General features: G+C 35.6%; 1 protein-coding gene across 1 annotated transcript; it reads left to right on the top strand.

Moving 5' to 3' along the window:
• Positions 1 to 3,348: 3,348 nt before the first annotated feature.
• Positions 3,349 to 22,954, top strand: LOC140796378 (serine/threonine-protein phosphatase PP2A-2 catalytic subunit). Its single transcript, XM_073149384.1, has 11 exons — positions 3,349 to 3,647; positions 5,774 to 5,830; positions 8,111 to 8,194; positions 8,391 to 8,462; positions 10,882 to 10,953; positions 11,157 to 11,197; positions 18,569 to 18,635; positions 20,374 to 20,565; positions 20,643 to 20,732; positions 20,816 to 20,923; positions 22,379 to 22,954. The coding sequence occupies exons 1-11, from the start codon at positions 3,552 to 3,554 to the stop codon at positions 22,442 to 22,444; spliced, it is 945 nt and encodes a 314-aa protein (XP_073005485.1). The 5' UTR covers positions 3,349 to 3,551; the 3' UTR covers positions 22,445 to 22,954.
• The last annotated feature ends 1,448 nt before the right edge of the window (positions 22,955 to 24,402 follow it).

Here is a 24,402-nt window from a genome sequence, read left to right on the forward strand (position 1 = left end):
GCTAGCTCTCCGCAGATCTGAGAAGAAATGAAAGGTGGGTGCTGAGAAAGAAGCGAGCTCCATTGCGTCCCTTTCGTTTGGAAGTTCAAGCAACGGTTGACTTTCATCCAACAACACTCTCTGGTCATTCCTCCAAAATGTCAATATGAGGCTTGTAAAATCAAATGTCACGGGCCCCAAGCTTCGAAGTCATTGAATCCCCAAAATAATGTCGGCACCTCACAAGGCCAACGAATAAAGATCCAATGTGAAAAATTGGTCTTGCACCTTCAACTCCACATCTCCACAAATAAAATATGCCCGCAATGTGGTACTGTCTTCAATTGTCACGTCAAACCCTTTCGTGGGTTTCGACTCAAGCCCAATCTTCTTAAAGAGCCTTTTGTCAATGAAGTTTTGGGTGGACCCGGTGTCGATCAAGATTCTCACTATAGATGTCTTGATTACACAGTTCACCCTCAAAATTCTTGGTGCAGCTATCCCAGAATAAGCGTGGAGGGAGATCTCGGCCATCATGTCCTTCATAGGTCGCTCCTCAGCTACTCCTCCTTGTTGCCCAGCCACACCCTCATCTTCATCTACAATCTCATCCTCAACCTCCTCCAATTCGTCGATTAGCATCACCGATCACATCGGTTTAGGAGAGTGATGCCCGGGTACAAACTTCTCATCACAACGAAAGCATAGGCCTTTGGCCCTTCGTTCCTCCACTTGAGCAAGTGTGAGTGCTCGTCCCGGACCTTTAGGTGCGTACTTTACATCTTGGGGTGGCTTTAGGGGTGATTGAGGAGGCACCATTGTAGCAGCGATTCTTGGTACTGCGGTAACATTTCCTATTGCTATGGTTGGTTGAACCGAATTGCGGCTTCCTTGGCTCATCCAACTCTATTTCAGGTGTAACTTCATGGCCCTGTATTTGTCTTCCATGAGCACCGCATTTTCAAATGCCTCATTTAAAGTTCTAGGCCTTAAAGCCCTCACATCAGCTTGTATGTCTCTCCGCAGCTCGAAGACGAAGGTGCTGCGAAGTTGCTGATCCGCCCATGGGGGATGACATCGGCTACTTATCCTTTCAAATTCTTCTTGGTATGCCCCAACTGTGGTCTTCATACCTCGACTCTCTAAATCGCCGCGTGATATCGGCGTAAAAGTCAGCCCAAGTTTCGATAGCCTCATTAGCATTGGCTGCTCGAAACTAATGAAGCACCGCATCTTCAAGGTGGAAGCTCGCAAGCGTCACCTTGTATTCTTCCGCCGTACCCTAGTATGCGAAGAATTGCTACGCCCTATACAACCAATCAATCGGATTGCCACCTTTGAACTTGGGAAATTCAAGACGTATAATTTGCCCACGGATGTCGTTGTCTCGATCCAGATCATGTCTAAGTCCTTGTCTAACCAAAGGAGGATGCACCATGAATGGTTGATGATCCCTCCTTCAATTTTGATTAACTCGCTATGGTTCAGGTTCATATTATCCCACCCACGGATCTAGATCTCCAAGGTGATCTCCATAGTGGTTAGCTCGTCAGATGGGCTCACCTGCAATTAGGCCTGGTGGAACCATCATTGCTTGTCTTTGCCCATAGGGTGGTGGCAGCAGCGGCTCTTGTGGTTGCAAATTCTGAACCGGTTGCGGCGGGTACATAGGAGTGGACTCACGTTGTGGGGTCGATGGTGCGTTCCCGTTCGCCATGGCTTCCCCTGTCGCCCGTAATTCCCACATCATCTCCATCATCATTTGGTTGTTGATGGCCATTTGTTCGAAAAGATACCCCAACATGGCTTGAACACTAGGTTCTTTCGTATTCCAATTTGGCCGGGCGGTTCCGCGGGTGGAAGACCCCGCGACCGTTTCCTCCTCCTCTATTGGGAGAATCTCTTCTTCCTCATCTCGCCGTGCAGCCATGGCTTTGGTGGTCGTCATAGGAAGCGCGTGTCCAAGGAACAGTGGTTTTGATACCAGCTTGATACAATCTCCCATTTAGGCTAAGGTCTACTCCCGGTTTTTAGATCTAGACAGAATCTAACACGGAACTTTAGAAATAGATCTCAAAAGATGCCGTCGTCGAGTCAACTTGAGATTTTGATATGTTGTAGCCCCGAAAAAGAATTTTCCAACAAATTATGTTTCAGGCGAATCGGATGTAGGGATCTCGGCATATCATTCGATTAGTGGACGAACGTCAGGGGTCTGTCTTAGGATCCTTGAATGGAGGCATGAAACCCTTGATGATGGTGGAGGTTGGTGGACGGCGTTAATAGGGTGGCACGGATGAATAAGTGGTGGTGGAAGGGTTATGGTTGATGGAAGGGTTAGGGCAAGTGTGGGATAGATTGGAAGAAGGGGGAGGAGTGGGCCGCCTCTAAGGGACTAGGGTGATTGGTCGGTCGAGGGAGGTTAGAAGCGGCATCGCCGGGGATCGAGAGAATGGAAGAGAAAAAGACGAAGGAGACAAGGTAAAATACTTAATTAATTAATAATGACTCCATGGTTGGCATCCACATCCTTTAGAGGCTAATCAAATTATTCAAAAATACCCTAAATAGTACATTTTCGTCGACTGCGTTCGAATGCGCCCGATCGCATTTGAACGCACTTATTTTCCTCTTCTCTGGATTTGCGAACGCGATGCAGACGTTCGTAGCACGTTTGAACACACCTATTTCTCACTTCTCTGGATTTGCAAACACGATACAGCTGTTCGCATCGCGTTCGAACGCACAATTCACACTCTCTAGATGTGCGAATGTGATGCAGGTGTTTACAACCGCGTTCGAATGCACTCCACCCGCATTCGAACGCGACATACATAAAACTTATTTTTTTAAGAATTAAACATTGAAACAAGAAACAAAGACACCCCTAAAATAAAATTCATACTCAAGACGATGAAGTCCGAATCTTTTCATAGATCCAATTTATTGCTAAATATTTACCCCCACCGTACATAACAAGTGCTCATTATAAAATTATATTACTAAACAAAATACTCCTCACGATAAATACAGTAGAATTACAAGACATAATAAGACATAATGCATGTCACCCATTAGCACAAGGATAATAGAGTTTGATGTCTGCGGATATAAATATATATGTGGTGGTTTGCCCGTACACCTTCATAAAATATTAATCGGCTCACTAAAATGGCACCTCATTGTCCACTATCTTTGACACGTGGCAGACGTCCTAAAGCAAATGCTGTTCGCCTTAGCACAGCACGAGTCCTGCCGATTCTGCGTGGTCTCCTTAATTTTTTTCCGATCGAAATCGTCTCTCTCACACGAACGGGAGCGAACGAAACAGAAAATTATATATATATATATATATATATATATATATATATATATATATATAAAGAAAACCGAGGTTTCCCTTCCCTTCTCCTCCTCTCTTCTCTTCTCTTCTCCTCTCCTCCTCCTCCTTCCCCTTCCCCCTCGCCATTTCTTGCTTCAAGAGGTAGAGAGCTGTAGAGGAGAAGACAGAGGGGCAGAGAAGTGAAGGGATCGAAATATTGGGTTGGGGTTTTGGGCTGGAAAAGAGAAAGATGAGTAACGTGAATCCTGCGGTCGCGAGCTCCCATGGCAACCTCGACGAGCAGATCGAGCAGCTGATGCAGTGCAAGCCGCTCTCCGAACAAGAGGTTAGCTTCTTCTCTGATCGCTGATCCTTCCCTTTCCGCGATCCCCCTTTGCTGTGGTTGGTGGTGTAGTTTTTCTGCGTTGTTTCTTGTAGAGTTGTTTGAGTGGAAGTGGGTGGTGACGGATCGGGGGTTGTACGAGTTATTTGGGGCAGATAGATGATTGTTTTCGAGCGATCTAATGGATTTAGGGTTTCTTCACTGGAATATTTGGGAATTAGGGAAGTCCTATGCTGGTTAATTGCTGGATGTGGTGGATCTGCTCTTTGGTTTTGTTTTGTTTTCCTTTTGAGTGTAAAAGTCGTGCACAGTTTTGTGGTACTCTTTTGAGAGGATTTAGGAGAAATGCGAGGTTTTCCAATTCGCTAGCAAGAGAATAGGAGAGTGAGGGAAGAGAAAAGAAGAAATGATAGAAAGAAAGAGAAAATTAGGAAAACAGAAGATGGCTTTCTCTCATGTTTTTTGTATATAAATGAGGGAAGAGAAGATTAAACTAATCCTTTTCAGTTCTGTTTTAGGAGACAAAATAAGAACATTCAAGTAAAAAAAGTATTATATTCTTTATATAATACTTATCTAATTGAGTAGAAATTCTCTGCACTATCTGTTTCAGGTAGTACTTTCAGTATCTTATTCGTAGTAAGTTACTACGGGAAACAATTCGATACTACTACCCTCATGATTTGAGAAAGAGTTATTAAAACTGTTTAGAACAAGAAATTGTAGAGACAATACATTGTAATTCCTTCGAAATTTCTATAGTTCTAAAATCTATTGATATATGAAGGAAACAAATTAGAAAACCTGCTGATTTATTTTCTCTTCCTTTCCTTCTATTTTTGGATAAGAAAAAAGAAGAGGTTTTGGAATCTATTCTCTCCTTTCCTCTCTGACTCTCTCCGTAGAGTATTTAAATCCAAAGAAGTTCTAGACTTTCTTTTAAAAGTCTACTTTCCAAACTTACTCGGGGGAATAGGTTGAACTGCTTTTGGTGAAAGCAAATAGTTATCAAGTTCAATGTTTATGCATTTTGTTACAACCTGACAACAACACTGCAGAATACCCAATTAAAGAAATGCTGACCTTAACAATGAATGAATCCCTCCACGAAAAGCGGCTTAACCTATATATCTAAGAGGTTTGGAAACTCACCTATTCCTCCAATAAATTTGAAAAATAGACTTATTTTGTAGAATAAGTCCAAGCTCAGAGGGACACCTATATGAAACATTTCATTTGGAAGAAAGAATGCTGCCCTTGTACTGGTTCACTTAGAAGTGTTTATTCTTTCACAGTAAGCTCTATTGTTATCCCAATGATTTGTTCTCCATTAGGATGCTTCAGTTGGGATGTATGATTTAACTTCGCTTTTCTAGAAAATGTTTTATGAGCAAAGTTTCAAAAGACGTGCTTATCTATATGTTCGCTTGTATATATATATATATATGTACACGCACGTAACCAGCATGAGACTGAAATTACCCGTAGTCTCACGAGGTAAAAAAAATGGTCTATGAGTCATTAGGGCCAGAATGGTTTGATTCTCATGTATTTTCTTCGTATGAGTAAACTTTGAATGCATTTGAGGGTATCACCTGACTCTTTCTTCTTGTTTTTTCTTCCCCTTGTACTTCTTTCTTCCTTATTCTTGATCACTTTTCTAGCTCTTTTGACTGTTGTATTCTCTCCCCTTATGCTACTATGATCGAACTTCCAAATTTTCATTGCCTCCCGGCACTCCTTACACTTAGCACTGTTCAGGGTTGGTGTATTTTGCTTTGTCTTTTTGGGATTGCCGAAAATTCGGGATGAGTGGATAGGTGCAGGAAATTTCACTTCTAAAGGCCCAGAACAAAAATTTCTTTAATCAAATTTAACAGCATGGTATCCTGTCAGTGATAACTGGATAATATATTGTAGCCTATTGCTTACAATACATCGGTGTATAAAAGAACGTCTTAGATTTTTCCTTGAAGACATGGTTTATGCCATTATCATGTATCTATTATGCCTTATTTTGTTGTTGGTACTTGCCAACTTATAAGATCAGTTAAAGTATCATGCTATCACTTTTACTGTGGGTTTAAATTTACCTTCAAGTTTCAGGTTCTTACATATCTTTCATGCAGGTTAGGGGATTGTGTGAGAAGGCAAAGGAGATATTGATGGAAGAAAGTAATGTGCAGGTAAGGTCTTTTTATTATTCAGCTACTTTTCACTCAATATATTTTTGTTCAGGCTTGAGTCTTTATGTTTGTCCTAGTAGAAGTTGGAACTACTACTATGTTAGTTGGTATTTTGTAATGCTTCGTGACCATCCCCATCTCACAGATTAAATTAGGTCCTAACTGCATAACTACATGTGCTACTTGGGACATATGAAAGAATCATAATGTTGAAGCTAAGAGGAACTTTAGGTTAAGGTTTCAGTTCAAGTCCTTTCTCTTATCCTATCATATTGTGCTTTTCAAAGTAGCATTTTGCGTTGTCACCTTATATACCAAGTGAAACATTTTAGAGAAAGGGATGTAATTTAATCAACATTGCATATCAATAGCAAAGCATGCCATAAACCATCACAAATGTCTACTCTGTTGGCAGTCATTGATTTTGCTTCCCTTTCATTTTTTCCATTATAAATGAAAATTGACTTAAGTGTTGCATGTCCGTTGTGAACTAATGAAGCCAAAATTTGAAAAAAATAATACAGAGCTTCGAGTTATGAGGAGCAACTAGATTGACTATGTTATGACTAATGTGATATTTTGTAGAATATTATAGACAAACTTCTCTTTTTATTCTCTATCCACAATTTGTAGTATTGGCCAATATTGATATGCATTGAAGGTTACACATCAACGTTGGTTGACTTTGCTCCGAAATAGAGGCAACCTGGAATCATCAATTTTGATCATAATTTAGCCATTTTGGTCATATAAACTAAGGTTCCTAGTTTCAGCCGATCCGTTTTGGGTAAGTTTTCGCCACATTAGTTGAAACCCGATCCATATTGGACCTATTTTGGCTAGATTGGCCAAAACAACCAATACAAATTGGAGAGTATGAGATGCACCTCATCTCTTGGCGAGTTACTCCTCTGGCGAAGTTCTCTGACGTTGATCCATCAAAATAGAAGTCCACGAGCTCCTCCTTTGACACTACACTTTGATGTCCACCCTTTTATTTCTCATTATCTTTTGGGATTTTCCATTTCTCCTCTCTCTCACTCTCCAATAGCCTCCCAACCTCTCTCTCACTCTTTCACTCTCCCTCACAAAGAGAATGAAAGGTAGAGAGAGAGAGAGAGTGTGAGAATGAGATCAAGAGGGAGAGAGAGGGAGGAAGAGAGAGAGGGAGCGACTAAAGAGTGAGTTCTTCGACTTAGAATGCCAGAGAGGGGGAAGAAAGTGAGTGGGATAGAGAGTAAGAGAGTGAGTAGGAGGGAGATAGAGATAGTACTCAAAATTTATATTTTTTATTATTTTCATTTTTGTAAAACCTTAAGATTTTTTGTATTTTAAATAATTTTTATAATTTTATGTAATTAAAAGATAGTTTGATATTGAAAGCCAATACTGGTAGTAGAAATGGCTAGTATGATCGATATATATTGTATTTTCCAATGGTCAATCCTAATTCTTATATTTCGAACCTTTGATATAAACCAAAACAATTATAATTTTGAGTTTTCACTAATATAGTTGAAACAAACATTTCTCTCTTTTACTTAAGGTGGACATGTTGCCGGGTCAAATCATATGTTGGATTCAACCAAAATTCGACTCATGATATCAATAATTGATGTCCTTAGTGCTCCCATTCCCTGTTCATCCCATATTTTTCTTTCTCTCAACCGTGTGCCTCCGATGAATCTGTGGTAGGGATTGACCAGTCCAAGGCAAATCCTGTTGGTCAAGATTTTGCGAGGTGATATCTTCTCTCTCATTCCCTTTTTTGTTTTTTTTTCCTCTTCTTTGTCCACTTTTGTTTTTCTTTTATCACTGCCATGTCTGTTGGTTCCCCCCGTCGTAGAAATAGATGGTCTGAGTATCTTCCATCCTTCATTTGACTTTGCTACCATATTAGGCATGTAATCTATATTTTTTTTTATCTTTTTGCCAATATGTATTTTAATTTTGTTTAGGAACTTTCCTAGATTTTATATGATTTAGAATTTAGGTAGTTTAAAAGTAGTTGGAGATTGAAGTGAGTGATAAGACAGTCGAAAAGACTAATGTGATCGATATGCTAATGCATATTTTTTTTTATTGTTTGATTATTTCTTCTTGGTGAACTTCTCTTTTCTACTTTTTAAGTATTTTGAATTTGAAATATAAACTTGATACAAAATCTTATCAGTGATATAATCTTGTTTTGCTCGTGAAATTGCAGTAACCATTGATTTAGACTTATAGTGGTAATCTTTCTCTATTTTTCAACTAAGATATGTTCTCCCTTTATTGTAGCCTGTGAAAAGCCCTGTGACAATATGTGGTGATATTCACGGCCAGTTCCATGATCTAGCAGAATTATTTCGAATTGGTGGGAAGGTACTTCATTTTTTTGTTATTAATATTTCATGCTTTACCTACATTGATCAAGGAATACAATGAGCTACTTTGGTTCATACTTACTAGAACAAGTTTAGCGCCCTTTGAATTGTTATAATTTCTTTATTAGATTCCAAGATGAATTGTTGTTCCCACATCATTATATTGACAATATTTTTTTTCTTCTTATTGCTAGTGTCCAGACACAAACTACTTATTCATGGGAGATTATGTAGATCGCGGGTACTATTCTGTTGAAACTGTCACGGTAAGAGATGATTTCAAAAACTATTATTACTTTTCTTTTACTTGAACAAACATAAAATTATATCAGTATTGACTGTATCTACAATGTTAATCCATTATCTTGCAATTGTGTGGGACATGAAATTTGACCAGTCATTTCTATTTTTACTGTAATGCCTATAACTGTTCTTAGTAGAGGAATTCATTGTTTTGATTCTTTTGAAATTTCAATATTGTGCTAGTGAGGTCAGTCATTTACGAGTATTGTTGTAGACAAGCTAAGTGTAACTTCTTAAAGGTGACTACTAATTAACTGGAACTTTATAATATGCATGCTTGCACTGAATTTGATACGAATCGGGTCAGATCGAATCACATTATGAGGACATCGGACTCAATAGATAGAGTTTATTTATCTTTTAATTGATTCATGTTTATGTAAGTTCATAATGCTAATCTAATTAAGTCATGTAAGCTACTAAGGCAAGTTCAATTAAGTCATGTAAACTATTAAGATAAATTTAATTAAGTCATATAAACCTCTAAGGCAAGTCCTAGTTCGAGTCGTATAAGTCTTTAGAGCTAAATTTGAGTAGGACTTATTGTTCCCGACCTCCATATATAGAGGGGCTGGACTTTTTTGTTTAGTCATCCAAGAAATCTAAACATTGAGAAATTATTTTAGTCTTGAGTTTATCTTAAGAGTAAGAATAAGATAATATAGAAGTAAAAGTAAGATAATTTAGGAGTAGAAGTAAGTTAATCATAACCGTTTATTTTTTTAGGAGTAGATCAAGTTAGAAATCCTAATTCTGTCGCCAACCCATAGCCACCATTACCTCCATGAGTCACCCTACTTTACAGCCGTCTATCACTATCCTTGGCCGTCCGCTACTCTCTGACGACCGCTGCAACGTCGGATAGTTACCGTTTTGTATTGTTCTGACCTTGCTCCACTATTTTATTTATATTTTTTTTCATTCCAACCCCCAATTTAGGTGAAACCATTATTAGAACTTTAACTCACGAGGCTATCGCTATTCAAATTTTTATAATTTTCTTACGTCCAGATTGGTCCAGATCTGGTTTCTAAGCTCAAAATGGTCTTGATAAATGATAATACTTTTTAAGGCAGTGATAAAATTCATTGGAAAACTGTCTGTTTTTAATATGCCAAGTTGCTAACATAAATTTCTTATTGTAGGGGAAGTTCAATATTTTAAGCTCATGAAGTTATTGGGAAATAGCAAGAACTCATAGGTACTATAAGTCAGTCTAGATCTCTCACATTCCATAAGTCCTTAGGTGTATGTCTATCCTAATGTCTTTGAATTAACTACCTTTATCTTTCTATCACACTAATTGTGGCTCATGTTTCTCCTCTCATTGACCTACTCTCTCAATGACTAGCCATCAAACTAAAAAAGAAATCACACTAACCAATGCAAGATGCCATCTTTCTCAGACTTAAATACGAGTTTAGTGAATTACGGGAACCGGAGAAAATGAAAAAAAACTTCAGAGAAGTGTTCATTCCTCTCTCTAGAGTACACATGCACGAAAGCCCATAAACTCACCCTCATAGCAAAACTCTTTTGCAAGAGCTGTCTGCATAGCCAATATATTTTGCTTTCTTAAGCAATTCACCACTGGTCTCTTTCAAAACAGAAGAAGTCACACGGATTACATTTGAAATTTTGAATGGAACTACATAGAAATGTAATCTTATATAACTAAATGTGATGGTAAGCTGGTGTATTTTGGCAACTCTAGGTGAAATGAGATCTGGATTAGTGGATCCTACCTACAAGTTTTAACTGATTCCTTGCAAGGAATACAATTTATAAAGTTAAATCTGATGACTGTAAGCTGGTGGTTTTGAGCCTTTTGGTGACTCTAGGTAAAATGAAATCTTGATTAGTGGATGCAAATCTACAAATTTTAATCGATTCTTGTGAGGAATATAATTTATAAAACTTACATGTTTTTATGTGCTATGTTTTAATATATCTGTCCATGTTTCCTGTATCCCTGCCATGTGTTTACATGATCAACCATGACTGAGTCGGCTTGCAGTTGTTGTTGTTGCAGCTCAGTTAGTGGACATGCTAATCTGTATACTTAAGGGCTAAGAGTGCTGGCTGGACCTTTATAGGGTAATGTTAGAATAGTCTGTCGCTAGATTAGGCACAAACATTGGGCACAAAATTCTGCCACAGAACAAATGTCTTTCACTTTTTAATTGGATATGAACACTGGGTTAATAACAAAACATATTGACTTTCAGGGTCCAGAAGGTTGTAATTTACTGTTTCTGGATGCTGTAGATTAAGGAGAATCTAGAAGGGTTATGTTTACAATTATATTTGGTGTATTATTGTTTCTTTGTGTCATGTGATCACATCTGGTATGATTCTGATGTCATCCATTCAACTGAGCAGCTTCTGGTGGCTCTGAAGGTTCGTTATCCTCAGCGAATTACAATTCTGAGAGGAAACCATGAGAGTCGTCAGGTATATTGCTTGACATTTTTTTTGGTTACATTTTGTTTATGTCATAGTATTTTTTTCCTTTTCACTTTGCCACCAAATATGGTTAGAACTTGTAAGCTATCAATGTTTTTTAGCAGTAATACCTTTTGTATTTGTTCTCAAATTCTTATCACTAGATATAGACTTGGCTTTTGAGCTGAACCACTTCTTAAATCAAATTGCAGATTACTCAAGTTTACGGATTTTATGATGAGTGCTTAAGAAAGTGAGTTCCTCCTTTGCAATTTATTTTTCTTGTTCTGGTCTGATTGAGCATCCTTTGATTGTTGGGTATTGAGATTGATAAACATGATATTCTTGCTGATTCTTCATATTACTTTTATTAATAAGAAAATTGCTCATATATATTTGTGTGCTGTAACTTCCTTCTTTACCGGAAAGAACTGCTTAGATAAAATATGGAATTATTAAATTGTATTCTTGGAAGGTCTACTATGAGCATTTGTTTTCAGAGTGATTTCTTATTTATCTTTTTCCTTAAAACTTCCATGAAAGTTTTGTATAGACACTGAAATTATGTAGATTTACTGAGCCGTACTTCATTCTGGCATGTGGAATTCAATCGTGTAGGATTCCAGGAAGCCTACGGTTTTCATAGTTTGACATAGCAATATAGCATCAAAATAGCATGCTGTGGTTTAAGGGTTTAAATTAGTGTGCATTATTAATAATTGCCTGAACTAGTGGCAATGATGCCTCAGAAGTTAGAATGATGTCATGGTATTGTCCATCTTTTCATATTATGATGTGGGCATCATCTTTAATTTGACCAAAATAAAATTATTTGAGTCTAATTTTGGTTTAATTGAGCTAATTAGGCTCAACTTATTTTCACATTTAATTTGCTGAGTTGATTTTTAATTCAAATAATCAATCGAATTAGTCAATTGATAGGTATGGTAAGCCTATATGCGGGGGATGTCCGAATTGAGTTATTACCTAAATTGGGTTAGTCAATTTAGATAAGACTTAATCAATTATGATCCTATTAGGAAATGAATTCCTATTAGAATCTCAATTGATAGTTATGGTAAGGTTATATGTGGGGGATGTCCACATTGATTTATTACCTAAATTGAGTTAGTTAATTTAGATAAGATGATCAATTAGAGTCCTATTAAGAAATAAGTTCCTATTAGAATCAGCTAGAATAACCTATTTAAGGGTTATTGCATAAGAAACAAAGGACGATTTGGAACAAGATTATTTGAGATCTCTCACTTTCTCCCCTGTGGTCTTTTTTCTTCTCTCTCTCTTGCTCTCCCTTTCTTCTACTCCATCTTAAGATTTTTCTCTAATCTTTTCTACTTCCTCTCTAAACCTCTCTCCTTCTTCAGTCTCTACTTTTTCGTTGGTTACTGTTGCTATCCAGAAGATTCCAGTAGTAAAAGAGAATCTTTGGGTGCTCGGACGTGAAGAGAAAGACTTGGTTTTAAAGTAAAAGCACTACTATTCCATTTATTGGTAAATCTAAACTCTAAATCTTTCCTTACACCATATTTTAGGCCTTTTTACTATCGATATATCTATTGGAGAGTTGAGGAAGCTACTGCTTTATCTGAGTGGTTTTCTCTCCTTCCATCTAGTAGTGATCCTTTTAATCAATTAACTTATTATCAGTTATTGCTTATTATATTTTATTTTAGTTACTAGTTTGGGTCAATTGTTCTCCAAAACATTGCATTCATACTAGATTTGCATCATATTACCACCTGATACTCCTTTAAGCTCTCAGATTTGCTCATTATAGTATCCCTACTTGAACTGAATCCAAAAGACCTTCATTTTTCTGAAGGTGATATATGATTATATGTGCTATGGTAGACAAGGGTGTGGGTCGTTCTCTCTTGTTTGCTTATTGGATGATATGGTGCTTGTTAAATTAAATTTCCAGTGAGAAATCAAGGCCAGAAAATATAAAATCAAATGGTCCAATTCTTAGTGTTACCATAGTAAAGATAAGAGGTGAATCTAGTTAATCTAACTGCAGAAAAGATTTCATTGTGATTTTCCTATTTTGTGGCGCAAATTACTACTGATCGATTGTGCTGTACTGAAGCAAGGTAATATTTTCAGGCAAAGTGCTTGGAGGTGGACAAAACAAAAGAAAATTAAAAGGATAATGCTAGATTTCACAATAGGGATCTTTTTGGAGGAGCTTTCACATTTTTAAAAAGTTAGACAACTATGTGTAAGATAATGCCTCTATTTCAAAGTTAATGAAATTTGTGGTCCTGATAACTTTGGTCAAGCAAATACCACTTGGATGCAAAACAGTGTGATAACCTTGGCCAAGCAAAAGATATTACCATTTCTCTCATCCCACTTTTTGGGTGGGATAATGGTAAGTAATTTTAGCAACTTTAGAAGACCTCATTGCCTTCCACCATTTTTTTCTCCCTTGTTTATTGACAAGGGAATAATGATATTTCCCATTACAATTCTTTATCATGCCCTCTCAACCAAATGGTGATGGGGAATAAGAGATAAGAACCAATCTTATTGTAGGATGAAGCCCTTTATCACATTTTTTCTGAATCAAATGACCCCTAATAGTTGAAGATTATGGTGCTATATACATTGATAATGTTGCAAATCGTATTCACTTAAATGTGCTGCCAAGTCAGATGGAAATAAGCAGTGTTTTGGAAGGCATCCCGTGCGTCTGTCTAGGCAGCTACATAGCGGGGGTGGCTCTCATACTTGCCCTGCATATATGAATAATAACATGATATGTGGCTAGTAGACTAGAGAAAAGCTCTAGACCAAACTCTGATACTCCCACTTTCAAAATTAGCCAGGCTCCAACTCCTCCATTGGTCTTTATAACCATAGACACCTTAAGTGGTCTCCTCTGCTCATTGTAGCACTATTCATACCCTTTTCCTACTGTTATAGTAGTACTGCTCCCACATGTATTCACTGATGCACTGTCCCACCATTCAATTCTCACTTAGGTCCCACCCCAATTCAGTGCCACTGTGGCACAAATCTTGTCCCTCCTTTGCATACTATAGCACTAGCACTTCCAACTTCCAATTGCCCTATCTGCTACAACCCCCCCTTAACCCTTCCCTGCTACATGAGTAATCACCAAGCCTCGCTCCATTGCTTTCTACTTCACCATTCTCCCTACATGGTTGATAGCATATTTTTGTTCATTATTTGTTAATAATTATGCCATTGGCTGGTGTAAACTAAGAGTGTCACTTGGTGTGATAGTAAGGCTTGCCCTTGCATCCAATAGTTCATGCCTTCATGGATTCAAGTCTTGGAAACAATCTCTTTTAGAAATGGTGGTAAACTTTCACGTATGTTTCCTCCGCATACCCTGCAGAGGCAAGAACCTCGTGCATAGACATCTTCAATGAAAGACAAAAAGTCAGATAATATGTACTTACGTGATATCTTTGTTAATACTTTCATGACTATCAATTTATCTTTATTATTTCCATCTTATTTAATTTTTTATTGGCTTGTTCTTGTTAATAATAGTGAACAATTAGGAGAGTTAGGTAAGTATCATCTCTTTGTATTCTCCTCCTTTCCTCTATTTCAAGATATGATCTCATAACATCTAGATCTAGTTTAGAGTGTTTGTTTTTTCTCTGCATAGATGGCTTAATTGACTGGAAATAAGTATAGGTGTCGTATAACTGCATGATTCAAATACTATTAAGTGTTGGCTATGCAAAAAACATACTAAAGGAAGGTTTGATAGATTTGTGAAACATATTGCCCTTGATGCTATATTGCACTATGTCTCAAAGTTAACAATGATCTAAGATAATTAGAAAATAGATAGAGGGAAGCATGATATGAATAGATCAGAGATTAACATATTTGGAAATATAAAGATCCGGAAATATTAGCAGTAAGTTTACTTTTATCTATCCAGAGGATTCTACAGGAAAAGTAAAGATGTAGGGAAAATGACTATTTAGCACAGAGTCGACTAGTGCGCCAACTGATTCAATGACATCATTTGTTAAGTCTTTTTTCATTTATTTGTTCTGTTCATCCAGCATGGACCGTGTCATAAGATACAATCTACAATGAGTTGGTTGGTTCTTTATCGAAGAATGAGTGGCAAAAACATAAAAATATTTTGAAAAATCTATGAAGGATTGATGGATATACTGTATAAAATAAATCATAATGATGTTTGTTAATTTTCAGTTTGGAATTAGCTTACCTAGATTGATTCCTACATGGAATAACATAATGGGCGCACCATCCCATGCATGAATTTATTTTATGTGAAAATGATTCTTTACATTCTAAGTTGAGGTAGAGGAGTCTCGGTGCATCGCGTTCATTCACTACATCGATCATGTCTCTTTGTATTGATATAATAGGAAGTGGAAACCCTATTTTGTGAAGCATGATTTAAAAATCCAAGTTCAACAATTTGTAAGACATGAATAAAAGTCGAGCATTCTCGCAACATGAATAATAAGATATGAGTACTAATAGTGCAAGTAATAAAATGATAACATGCTCAAATTTCATTGGGACTTCTTAAGTAAATGTCATATTTCTTTCTTAGGTTTGTACATGTTGATTCACATCAACTAAAAGTCATCTTTGAATAACGCTCAGGCCTTTTCTCGTACTTGATCCAGTTAGGGTATTTAGAAGGTGTTACTACGCACTATTATTTTTTTTTCTAACTGTTGAGATAGAGATATTAAAGTCATGAGCTTTTTATTTAACACGAGACTATTCCTTAATTCTGCCAAAGTCACCTAAGTCGATCATTATAGTAATCAGGACCATAGAAAGTGTAATATTTTATGACAAATAGTATACACATATTTTTGTAAAATACGATGTGAAGTAAAATTAAGTGAATCCACTCATCTATGGTCTATGAGGAACTATATGTGGAACTATCTCAAATCAAGTATCTAGGCGAAGAAAAATCGTCACCGTCAAGCTTGATCTATGAAGCATGGATACTTCGTTTGATACAGCCCAATATGTATTGGGTACGGCCGGAGGAGTATCCGAATTAAAAAAATTAATTTTAATTTTCCGATACGGCTCCGGTACGGCTTCAATACATTTTTTGAACATCCAGTCCGTTTTCCTTTTTCTTATTGTGCTAAAAGATGATATAAAACATATACTTTATATGTATATACAATTGTCTAATCCTTCATAATACTTTTAAGGCTTTGTTTATTTGATAATGAATTAAACATATAACTTAAAGTCTATTTAAAGATCTAAATTAGTTGTAGATTAATTGTTGAATTAGGTTTTATGTTTCACTAACATTTTAAGTTTCATATCAGTTTCTATTACAATATTATTCTAAAGTTTTAGGCACGTAGATATTAAATATGTAGCTTTTTTTTTCTTTTATCTTATTTTATGAGATAATCATTTTTTACCATATGTTATATTAGTTGATAACAAATCAAAAATATATTATTATTATTATTATTATTTTGGAGTATCCATTCCGCATTCATATCCTACTTTTAAAAATTCATTGTATCTCCGTATTCGTATCTCCATATCTCCGTATTTCGTACCCATATCCATGCTTCGCAGAGCTATATCCAATTATGATTTGATATCTGACGGAGAGATGCTTGTGGTATAAGATGTGGTCGTTGTCTTCTTCTCTCTTTGGGTGATGCTACTGTACCCTTGAGCACTATTCACTTGGATGGTACTGAATTACTGCTACAGTATGTAAAACCGATTTAAAAAGATACATAATAATATATAGAAGATTTTGATTTGATTTAATTTAATTTAATCCACTCCAAAAAGGTTAAGGATAAAACTAGATCTTTCATAAAGGACTACTCTGATTTTCTATTATTTATTTTATAAACTTTTGGTTCTCACAGATATAACGTTGGATCCAAAACCCAATTATTAAGTTAAGTTTCTCTCTTCTCTCATGCTAGATCCAATTATGATTTGATATATGACGGAGAGATGCTTGTGGTAGAAGATTAGCTAGCTCATTGTCTTCTTCTCTCTGTTTGGGTGATGCTACTGTACCCTGAGCAATCTTCACTTGGACGTTACTGTAGTACTGCTACAGTATGTGAAACTGATTTTAATCTCTTTTCTTATTTAAAGAGATACCTAATATATAGAAGATTTTGATTTGATTTGATCTAATCCACTCTAAAAAGGATAAAACTAAATCTTTCATAAAGGACTACCTCTGATTTTCTATTATTTATTTTATAAATTTTGGGTTCTCACAGATCTAACATCGGATCTGAAACTCAATTATTAAGTTAAGGTTCTCTCTTCTCTCTCATGCTTAGAACCCTCCCAGTCCTTTCTCCCAATTCTTCCCTCTCATCCTACGACAAAGTGCAGCAGTGAGCGATGACAAGTGATTTTCCATCTAGAGAGACCTTCAATGAGTAGTTCTCCAACAAGGTGAGGTCTCTCTCAATCTCTCTTCTTTGATAGGGCTTTTTTTTTCCTTCGTCTCTCTCTGCCTCTCTCCTCTCTCCTCTCTCCATTTCTCCTCACTGCTGTAGCAACTCTATCTTTACTGCTGCAATAGCTAAGAAAAAGAGAGAGGGAAAGACTAGAGAGATACAGGGGGATAGCGATGTTCTTATTTTCCTACATTTTATAACAAATTTAAAATTTTATATGATTAAAAAATAATCTGATATTAAGTAGTTGATTTGGCTGATATATATAATTTTTCAGGCAGCCAGTCTTCGTACCGATGCTTAAAACTTTGATTGTTATTGTTATGATATACATTGTTTCTTTGTTACTTAACAACCTATGCTTTTGGGTCAACTGGTTATCTAACAAGTATCAAAGCCTAATTTTCTAGAGGTCTAGACTTCAAAACCTTATTTAGCCTCGTTTAATTTTTGTTTTATATTATCTATTATTGTGCAACGTGGAGGACTGCACACTATTATTTTTTAATCTGTCCACATGTGATATATAGGAGTCACACGTGGGGGGGTGAGCTAAATGTATGATATACTTTATTGGTCAATTACCTAATAACTTAAATTTTTGGGTCAACTGGTTATATAATAGTTATATTTTCCATTGTTACTTTTTCTCTCTCCCTAATAGTATTATTTGTAGATAAATACAAATAAATATGTCATGTTCTTGTGCTTCCACTTCTCTTATTCCAAATATGTTAACAATTGATCATAATTCTTTTGCCACCTTTCATTTTCCCTTTCATCCTTCACTCCTTAGTTGCCGTTTATATTCTCTGATTATCTTCTTCTCATTGTTATCCTTTGTATGTAACATTTAATTGTGGTTCATCATGCATTAAGCATGTAATTCGTGTTGTCACTCTGGTAATTATATGTAATTTGTGTTATCACTCTGGTAACCATCAACAGTTCTGGAAGTGAGTGGAATTTAACTTGCAAGAGACTGCTAGTCATTCGTGATTAACATTTCATACATACTTTTGTCCATACAAAATGCAATACATCTTATATATGTTTGGAAGCTAGCAACTGTGCATGTTCATTTTTGTGTTGTTAACTTGCCTCCCATTTTTCTTTTATCATTTTACTAACAGTTATTTTGTTATTTGTGGCAGATATGGTAATGCAAATGTCTGGAAGACCTTTACAGATCTTTTTGATTATTTCCCTTTGACGGCATTGGTTTGTATCTGGAACATAATTTTTATACCTTATACTTATTTTAACACTTCCCACTTCCTGTTTCTTTCTTGATCCCATACATAGTTTATTGTGGATATTTTTCTATTAAGATTTGAATTTGAAGTTTTTGGTAGAATGGACCTATTTCCCAGTTATTATTTGACATCTTATAAACTGGTCAAATTGGAAAGGATCCAGTGTGGCTTGTCTGGGGTGTGGAGATATGGTAATATTAATGGATGCCATTAATGATTACTTTTGTTTATACTTTTGAGAATACTTTTGGATGAAGAGTTCGGCTGAGTTGTATTTCAGATTCCTAGTCAAGTCAAGATGTCACTACTATGCTTGGTGTGTTTGAAACTTGTCCTTGTAGACTATTAAGTAGATCTGCTATTGGATTGAAAGGATAATCCAACATATTTCAGACACTTAGCACAAGGATGATAACTGCTGGATAGCATGCATGTTTGCTTCTTAGAATGTTAAGATTTTTGAGATGGTTCATAGTCATAGGAACCTAGCTTTTACTTATTAGGAACATCTTTGCTTCTTATGTTAGAATTGTCCATTTTTTGCTTTTGTTGTTTTCTTGTCTATCTATAACGAGTTGTAGCTTTTTTTTTTCCTTCTAAAATTTCAATTTCCTTGTATTTAATAAATCTTGGTAGGAAATTATAATTTAATTATGTATTTTTTTAATTTTCCAACTAAATTCCTATTTTGGTCTATTAAACCCGACTAGATGGGTGATTGTATGTGAATATTATTCTCATCATCTCTTTATTATACTAGTGTAATCTATCAATAAAACTTTTTTGTGATACATTCTTGAGTGTACGCTTAAGGATTTCTAAACCCCTAAAATAACTAAGGGCAAATTACAGTTTACACTCGTGTGGTTTCGCCTGATTTCAACCTTATCCTTATGTACTCTAAATTTAAAGCACTTAATCTCCCCGTAGTCTACAACTTGCCAAGTTGTAGTCATTAGTCAACCACATTGTTTAAAATTTTTTTTTTGCCTTAATGTCTAGGCTTCCTTCTTAGATAGAATATATTTGCTTAGTTCTTGCTTAGCTGTCTGCTTTAGCATCTCATATCATATTTTAGTATGTAGATTGATTCTAAAAATCAAAATTATTCTACATGTTGATAAATTAGTGGATTCTAATAGCTTATTCCAGTTCTTAACAAGAATGCATTAGTATACTGTTCGGATTGTAGGTATTTTTAAAACAAATTCTATAACTATTATTTTTTATTTGTTTATTTTTTAACCATCTTGAATTTTGGTGCCTGCCTACGTAGGTGCCTAGCACTTAGGCACTATATGATCCCTTGTTCGCCGATCTACTGCCTATAGTCTTCTAAAACTTTGGTCAACCTTTTACGGAGATGTAAAAAGACTTAATTTTCCCCAGAGAAATGCAAATTGATTTAATGATGACAAGGAAAGTTTCGTCATTTAGCAACTTATTTAGAAAATATTGGCTCCATTGAGGGTAGGGGTATTTTGGTCATTTGCACCATTAGTGTTTGGATGAAAAATCAAACAATTGAGAGAGGGTAAGTGTGCTTAAGTTTAAAGTACGAGTGGGTAAGTCAAAACTGGGCCAAACCATGGGGAGATAAATGTAATTTGCCCTATTAACAAACACTAGGGCAGCTTTATCTTCCTCTCGAGATAAAAATTTACTTCATTATTCTCATGATTTGAATGAATATTTTATTTCAGGTTGAGTCAGAGATATTTTGCCTGCATGGTGGGTTATCACCATCAATTGAGACACTTGATAGCATACGTAACTTTGATCGTGTCCAAGAAGTCCCTCATGAGGGACCTATGTGTGATCTGTTATGGTCCGATCCGGATGACCGATGTGGCTGGGGTATTTCTCCCCGTGGTGCTGGCTATACATTTGGACAAGTACGGTGCATAAGTGTGTGTTATTCCTTTTCTTTTCCTATGTCTCACTGTAATAACCAAGTCAATTTGGTATGTAGGATATATCCGAGCAATTTAACCACACCAATAATCTTAAGCTGATAGCCAGAGCTCATCAGTTAGTCATGGAGGGATATAACTGGGGTCATGTAAGTAGTCCATCTCTTTCTATATTTGGACATGAATTAGCAATCTTCAGTTCAACTTGTTAATATTCAGTTTCATGAAACAGGAGCAAAAGGTGGTGACAATATTTAGTGCACCTAATTATTGCTATCGCTGCGGGAATATGGCCTCCATCTTAGAAGTAGATGACTGCAAGGGTCATACTTTTATCCAGGTGACTTCCTCATGTCTGTGTTCCTGTCATAACATATTCAGATTATAAGTTTCTAAACACTGTCATTTGTTAAAATCTGCTAATTAGTTTAGGATCCATTTGAGCCTGAATGGTTGCTGGAGTGGAATTAGTTAATGTAGTTTTGTGGACCAATGTAATAGTATCTTTTTTATTCCAGCCCTATTAAGAAAGTGATTTTTCCAGATTATGCAGGAATGCAAATGACTGTCTCCTTAGGAATTACTACTATTCATTTCACTGATGAAATTAGATTTGTTGATATGGTCATCAATAATAGGGGAATATTTGTTGTGGCATAAGAAATGAACAAATATATTCAGTGTATGATGATCTACATATGGCATGTAGATAGATTTATTTCTTGATGTCGATAATGACAGACATAAAAGGTCACATTAAGCTCCTGTGCAATCTTTTGTCAGGATGCACTCTTTTGCTTGCTCTCAGTACTAGTCTATGAAGCACAGATATTTTGTTTGCCCCTCTGTACTGGTATCGGACATTGATATGGCACATGTATCGGATACAGTGAGAGAAGCATCTGAATTAAAAAAAAATTAATTTAACTTTCCGATATGGAGTCGACACGGCAAGATATGGGGCTCCAATACATTTCTTGATCATCCAATCCCTTTTTTTTGCGCTAAAAGATGATATAAAACACATTTTATATGTATGTACGATTATCCAATCCTTCATAATACTTTAAAGCTTTGTATATTTGATAATGAATTAAACATATAATTTGGAAGCCATTTAAAGATCCAAATTAACTGTAGATTAGTTGAATTAGCTTTCTGTGTTTAACTAACATTTTGTGTTTTATATCCGTTTTGGTTATAATATCATTCTAAAGTTTTACGCATATAGATATTACATCTGTAGTTTTCGTTCTTTTTATTTTATTATTTCTAGGATAATTATTTTTTACTATATGTTATATTAGTTGACAACAAATTGAAAATATATTATTTATTTATTTATTGGCGTATCCATACCCTATTTTAAGAATATATCATATCTCCATATCCATTTTTCTGTATTCCCATATCCTGTATTTGTATTCATGTCCCTGCTTCATATGTGCTAGTACTTGTCTTTCTATGAATTTTAGTATGCACAACTATGTACATCTAGCTTCATCCCTGTGTTCACATAGTCTTGATGCTTTAATGAGCGTGAGATTCTGTTGTTTTTTCTCTCAATAATGTCATACTTGGAACAGTTTTTTTCTTTTAAATCCTCAATGGCGTTTGTAGACCAAGTGTAATTGAGAGCACACTGATGCCCTGAACTTTCAACAGATATTTGAGACGTTGCTATCAACCCTAATTTCCATTGTAGTTTTTCCAACTTGGGACTTTGCTGCATGAATATCACTAAGATACATGTTATGAGCTTATGATAATCTTCTAATGGATCTTATATCTGCAGTTCGAACCAGCCCCTAGAAGAGGGGAGCCTGATGTGACCCGTAGAACACCTGATTATTTCCTATAAAGTGCTATTGGAGGTGCAGTGCTTATTTCTGGCAGCAAATGGATGCTGGCTAAATGATGTTGTGGTTGGAGATATTTCCTCAAGATCCTGTGATCCAATCATCATTTTTACTGCAGGCTGCTATGCATCATGGTTTAGGGTGATGAATAATTTGGTGGGAGAGAAATATTTATTTTGTAGTTAAAAACCTGTGATTGATTTCCACTGAGGTTGCAGGCAGCGAGGCTGGTAACTCAGCATCAGCAGTAACATGTACCATCTATGAGAGCTCTTAGTTTCCCCCTTTTGTCCTGTCTTTCTTCTGCTTTTATCTTTTTGTTTTTCATCTTGTAGAAAGGGATTTTTATAATTTGGGGTTGCTATATTTAACTACGACTACATTCTAACTGATTTGTATGCTTTTTGTTCTGTTTTCGATATTGTATTTCTTCTTGAGCAAGCACGCCTTATAGTAAGTGCTAGAAATGACGTTATTTCGCAGCAGGTGAATCTGTAATTTTTTTATTTTTATTTTTGTTGTTATTCAAGATTCATTACTGTTTTAGAAGTATATGTTCTTAGAACTAAAAGGGAGGCTAGTTGATAGTTGCCCGGTTTACAATGTTCTGCAGTCAAGCAATGGAAATGACTGCCTTGCTATTAATCTGCAGCTAGTATTTTGAGATTTGACTATTGGTGAAATTAACATTTTCAGGTTTAATCGAAGGATTTTTGTTTTTCATTTTGAAAGGTGATTGTCTCCCCCCATTTTTTTACAACTATTTCTTGTCCCAAATCTCAGTATGGAACTACTCTATATCTTCTATTGCAGAATCTAACGAGATGTCTACAGTAAATGGAGCTTTAGACAGCTGAAACTATTAATAAGATCGGAAACCCTATTATATAAATTGGTACGTTGACCACTAGTTTTTTATCTTAGGGTTAGCATCAAGCTGAGCTTGACATCATAATTTTGAGCCTGAGCCAATGAATCAAGACTTGACTATATATATGGCCCTGTTCATTTGTAAAATAAGAAAAATCTTATATTAGTACAGTAAGTAAACATTTTCTTTTATGTTGTATATTAGTTTATTAATAGCTACTTCTCTCTCCCTTTTTCATCTGATATGTGTAGATTTATCAATTACCATTTTATCTTGAAAAAACACTAATTAACTTTTACTTTATTAAGTTTATTTAAGTTATATATAAAATTGTTATTTTAAGTTTATGCCGTATCAAATGTAATTATTATATATTATAGTAGTTTATAAAGAAATACCATAATAGTTTATTTCAGATATAATTTATTTCATGCAAGTATGAGTATAATTATATTGTTATAGAATTTATTCTACATATTATGATGGAAAGGAAGGATGTATCTAGAATTAATAATGAGAGATTTTTATAAATCACAATTTATATTTTGCCTATTTTGTGATTCACACTTTATTTTAGGGATTTTATAACGTGACCCCCTCATGTTTATTTAATAGTCTAACGTCACTTTAGCTATTTGACAATAATCATGTTATATAATTTATGTGATTCTAGTTCTTTACTAAAATATCCTTAAAAGGTCTTGACTTAACTTAAATCTTCATAAAATCTTTTTTCTCAAATTAAACCTTACCACACAAAATTTAAATTCTCTTTTTTAAAATTAAACCTTACTTCACAAAATTATATCAAACCCTACAATCCCATAATAATCTCTCAAAATTCCTACTAAGTATAGGTCTTAGAAGCTTCCTCTAACTTCACATATTTTTCTTCTCTCTCTAGCTCAATTTTTTTTTCTATCTTTTTTCAAATTTTCTTCATCTCTCTCTCTATCTTTGTGGTCGCAAGTAGTAAAATCGGTTTGGCGTTTGGGGAGCTCGGAGATCTCTATGGCTTAAAGTTTGGAAGCTCTACGATTGACTTGGCATTTAAGCGATGTTCTCCATGGTTTGAGAAAAAGCAATAAG

Source organism: Typha latifolia, chromosome 10, assembly GCF_019914945.1.
Source record: "Typha latifolia isolate L0001 chromosome 10, TyphaL0001v2, whole genome shotgun sequence".
In the NCBI taxonomy this organism is placed as follows: Eukaryota; Viridiplantae; Streptophyta; class Magnoliopsida; order Poales; family Typhaceae; genus Typha; species Typha latifolia.

Coding starts and splice junctions, on each gene's coding strand:
- LOC140796378 (XM_073149384.1), top strand. CDS start 3,552: ATGAGTAACGTGAATCCTGCGGTCGCGAGCTCCCATGGCAACCTCGAC. Junction 5,831..8,110: donor TGGAAGAAAGTAATGTGCAG/GTAAGGTCTTTT, acceptor CCTTTATTGTAG/CCTGTGAAAAGCCCTGTGAC. Junction 20,924..22,378: donor AGGGTCATACTTTTATCCAG/GTGACTTCCTCA, acceptor TTATATCTGCAG/TTCGAACCAGCCCCTAGAAG.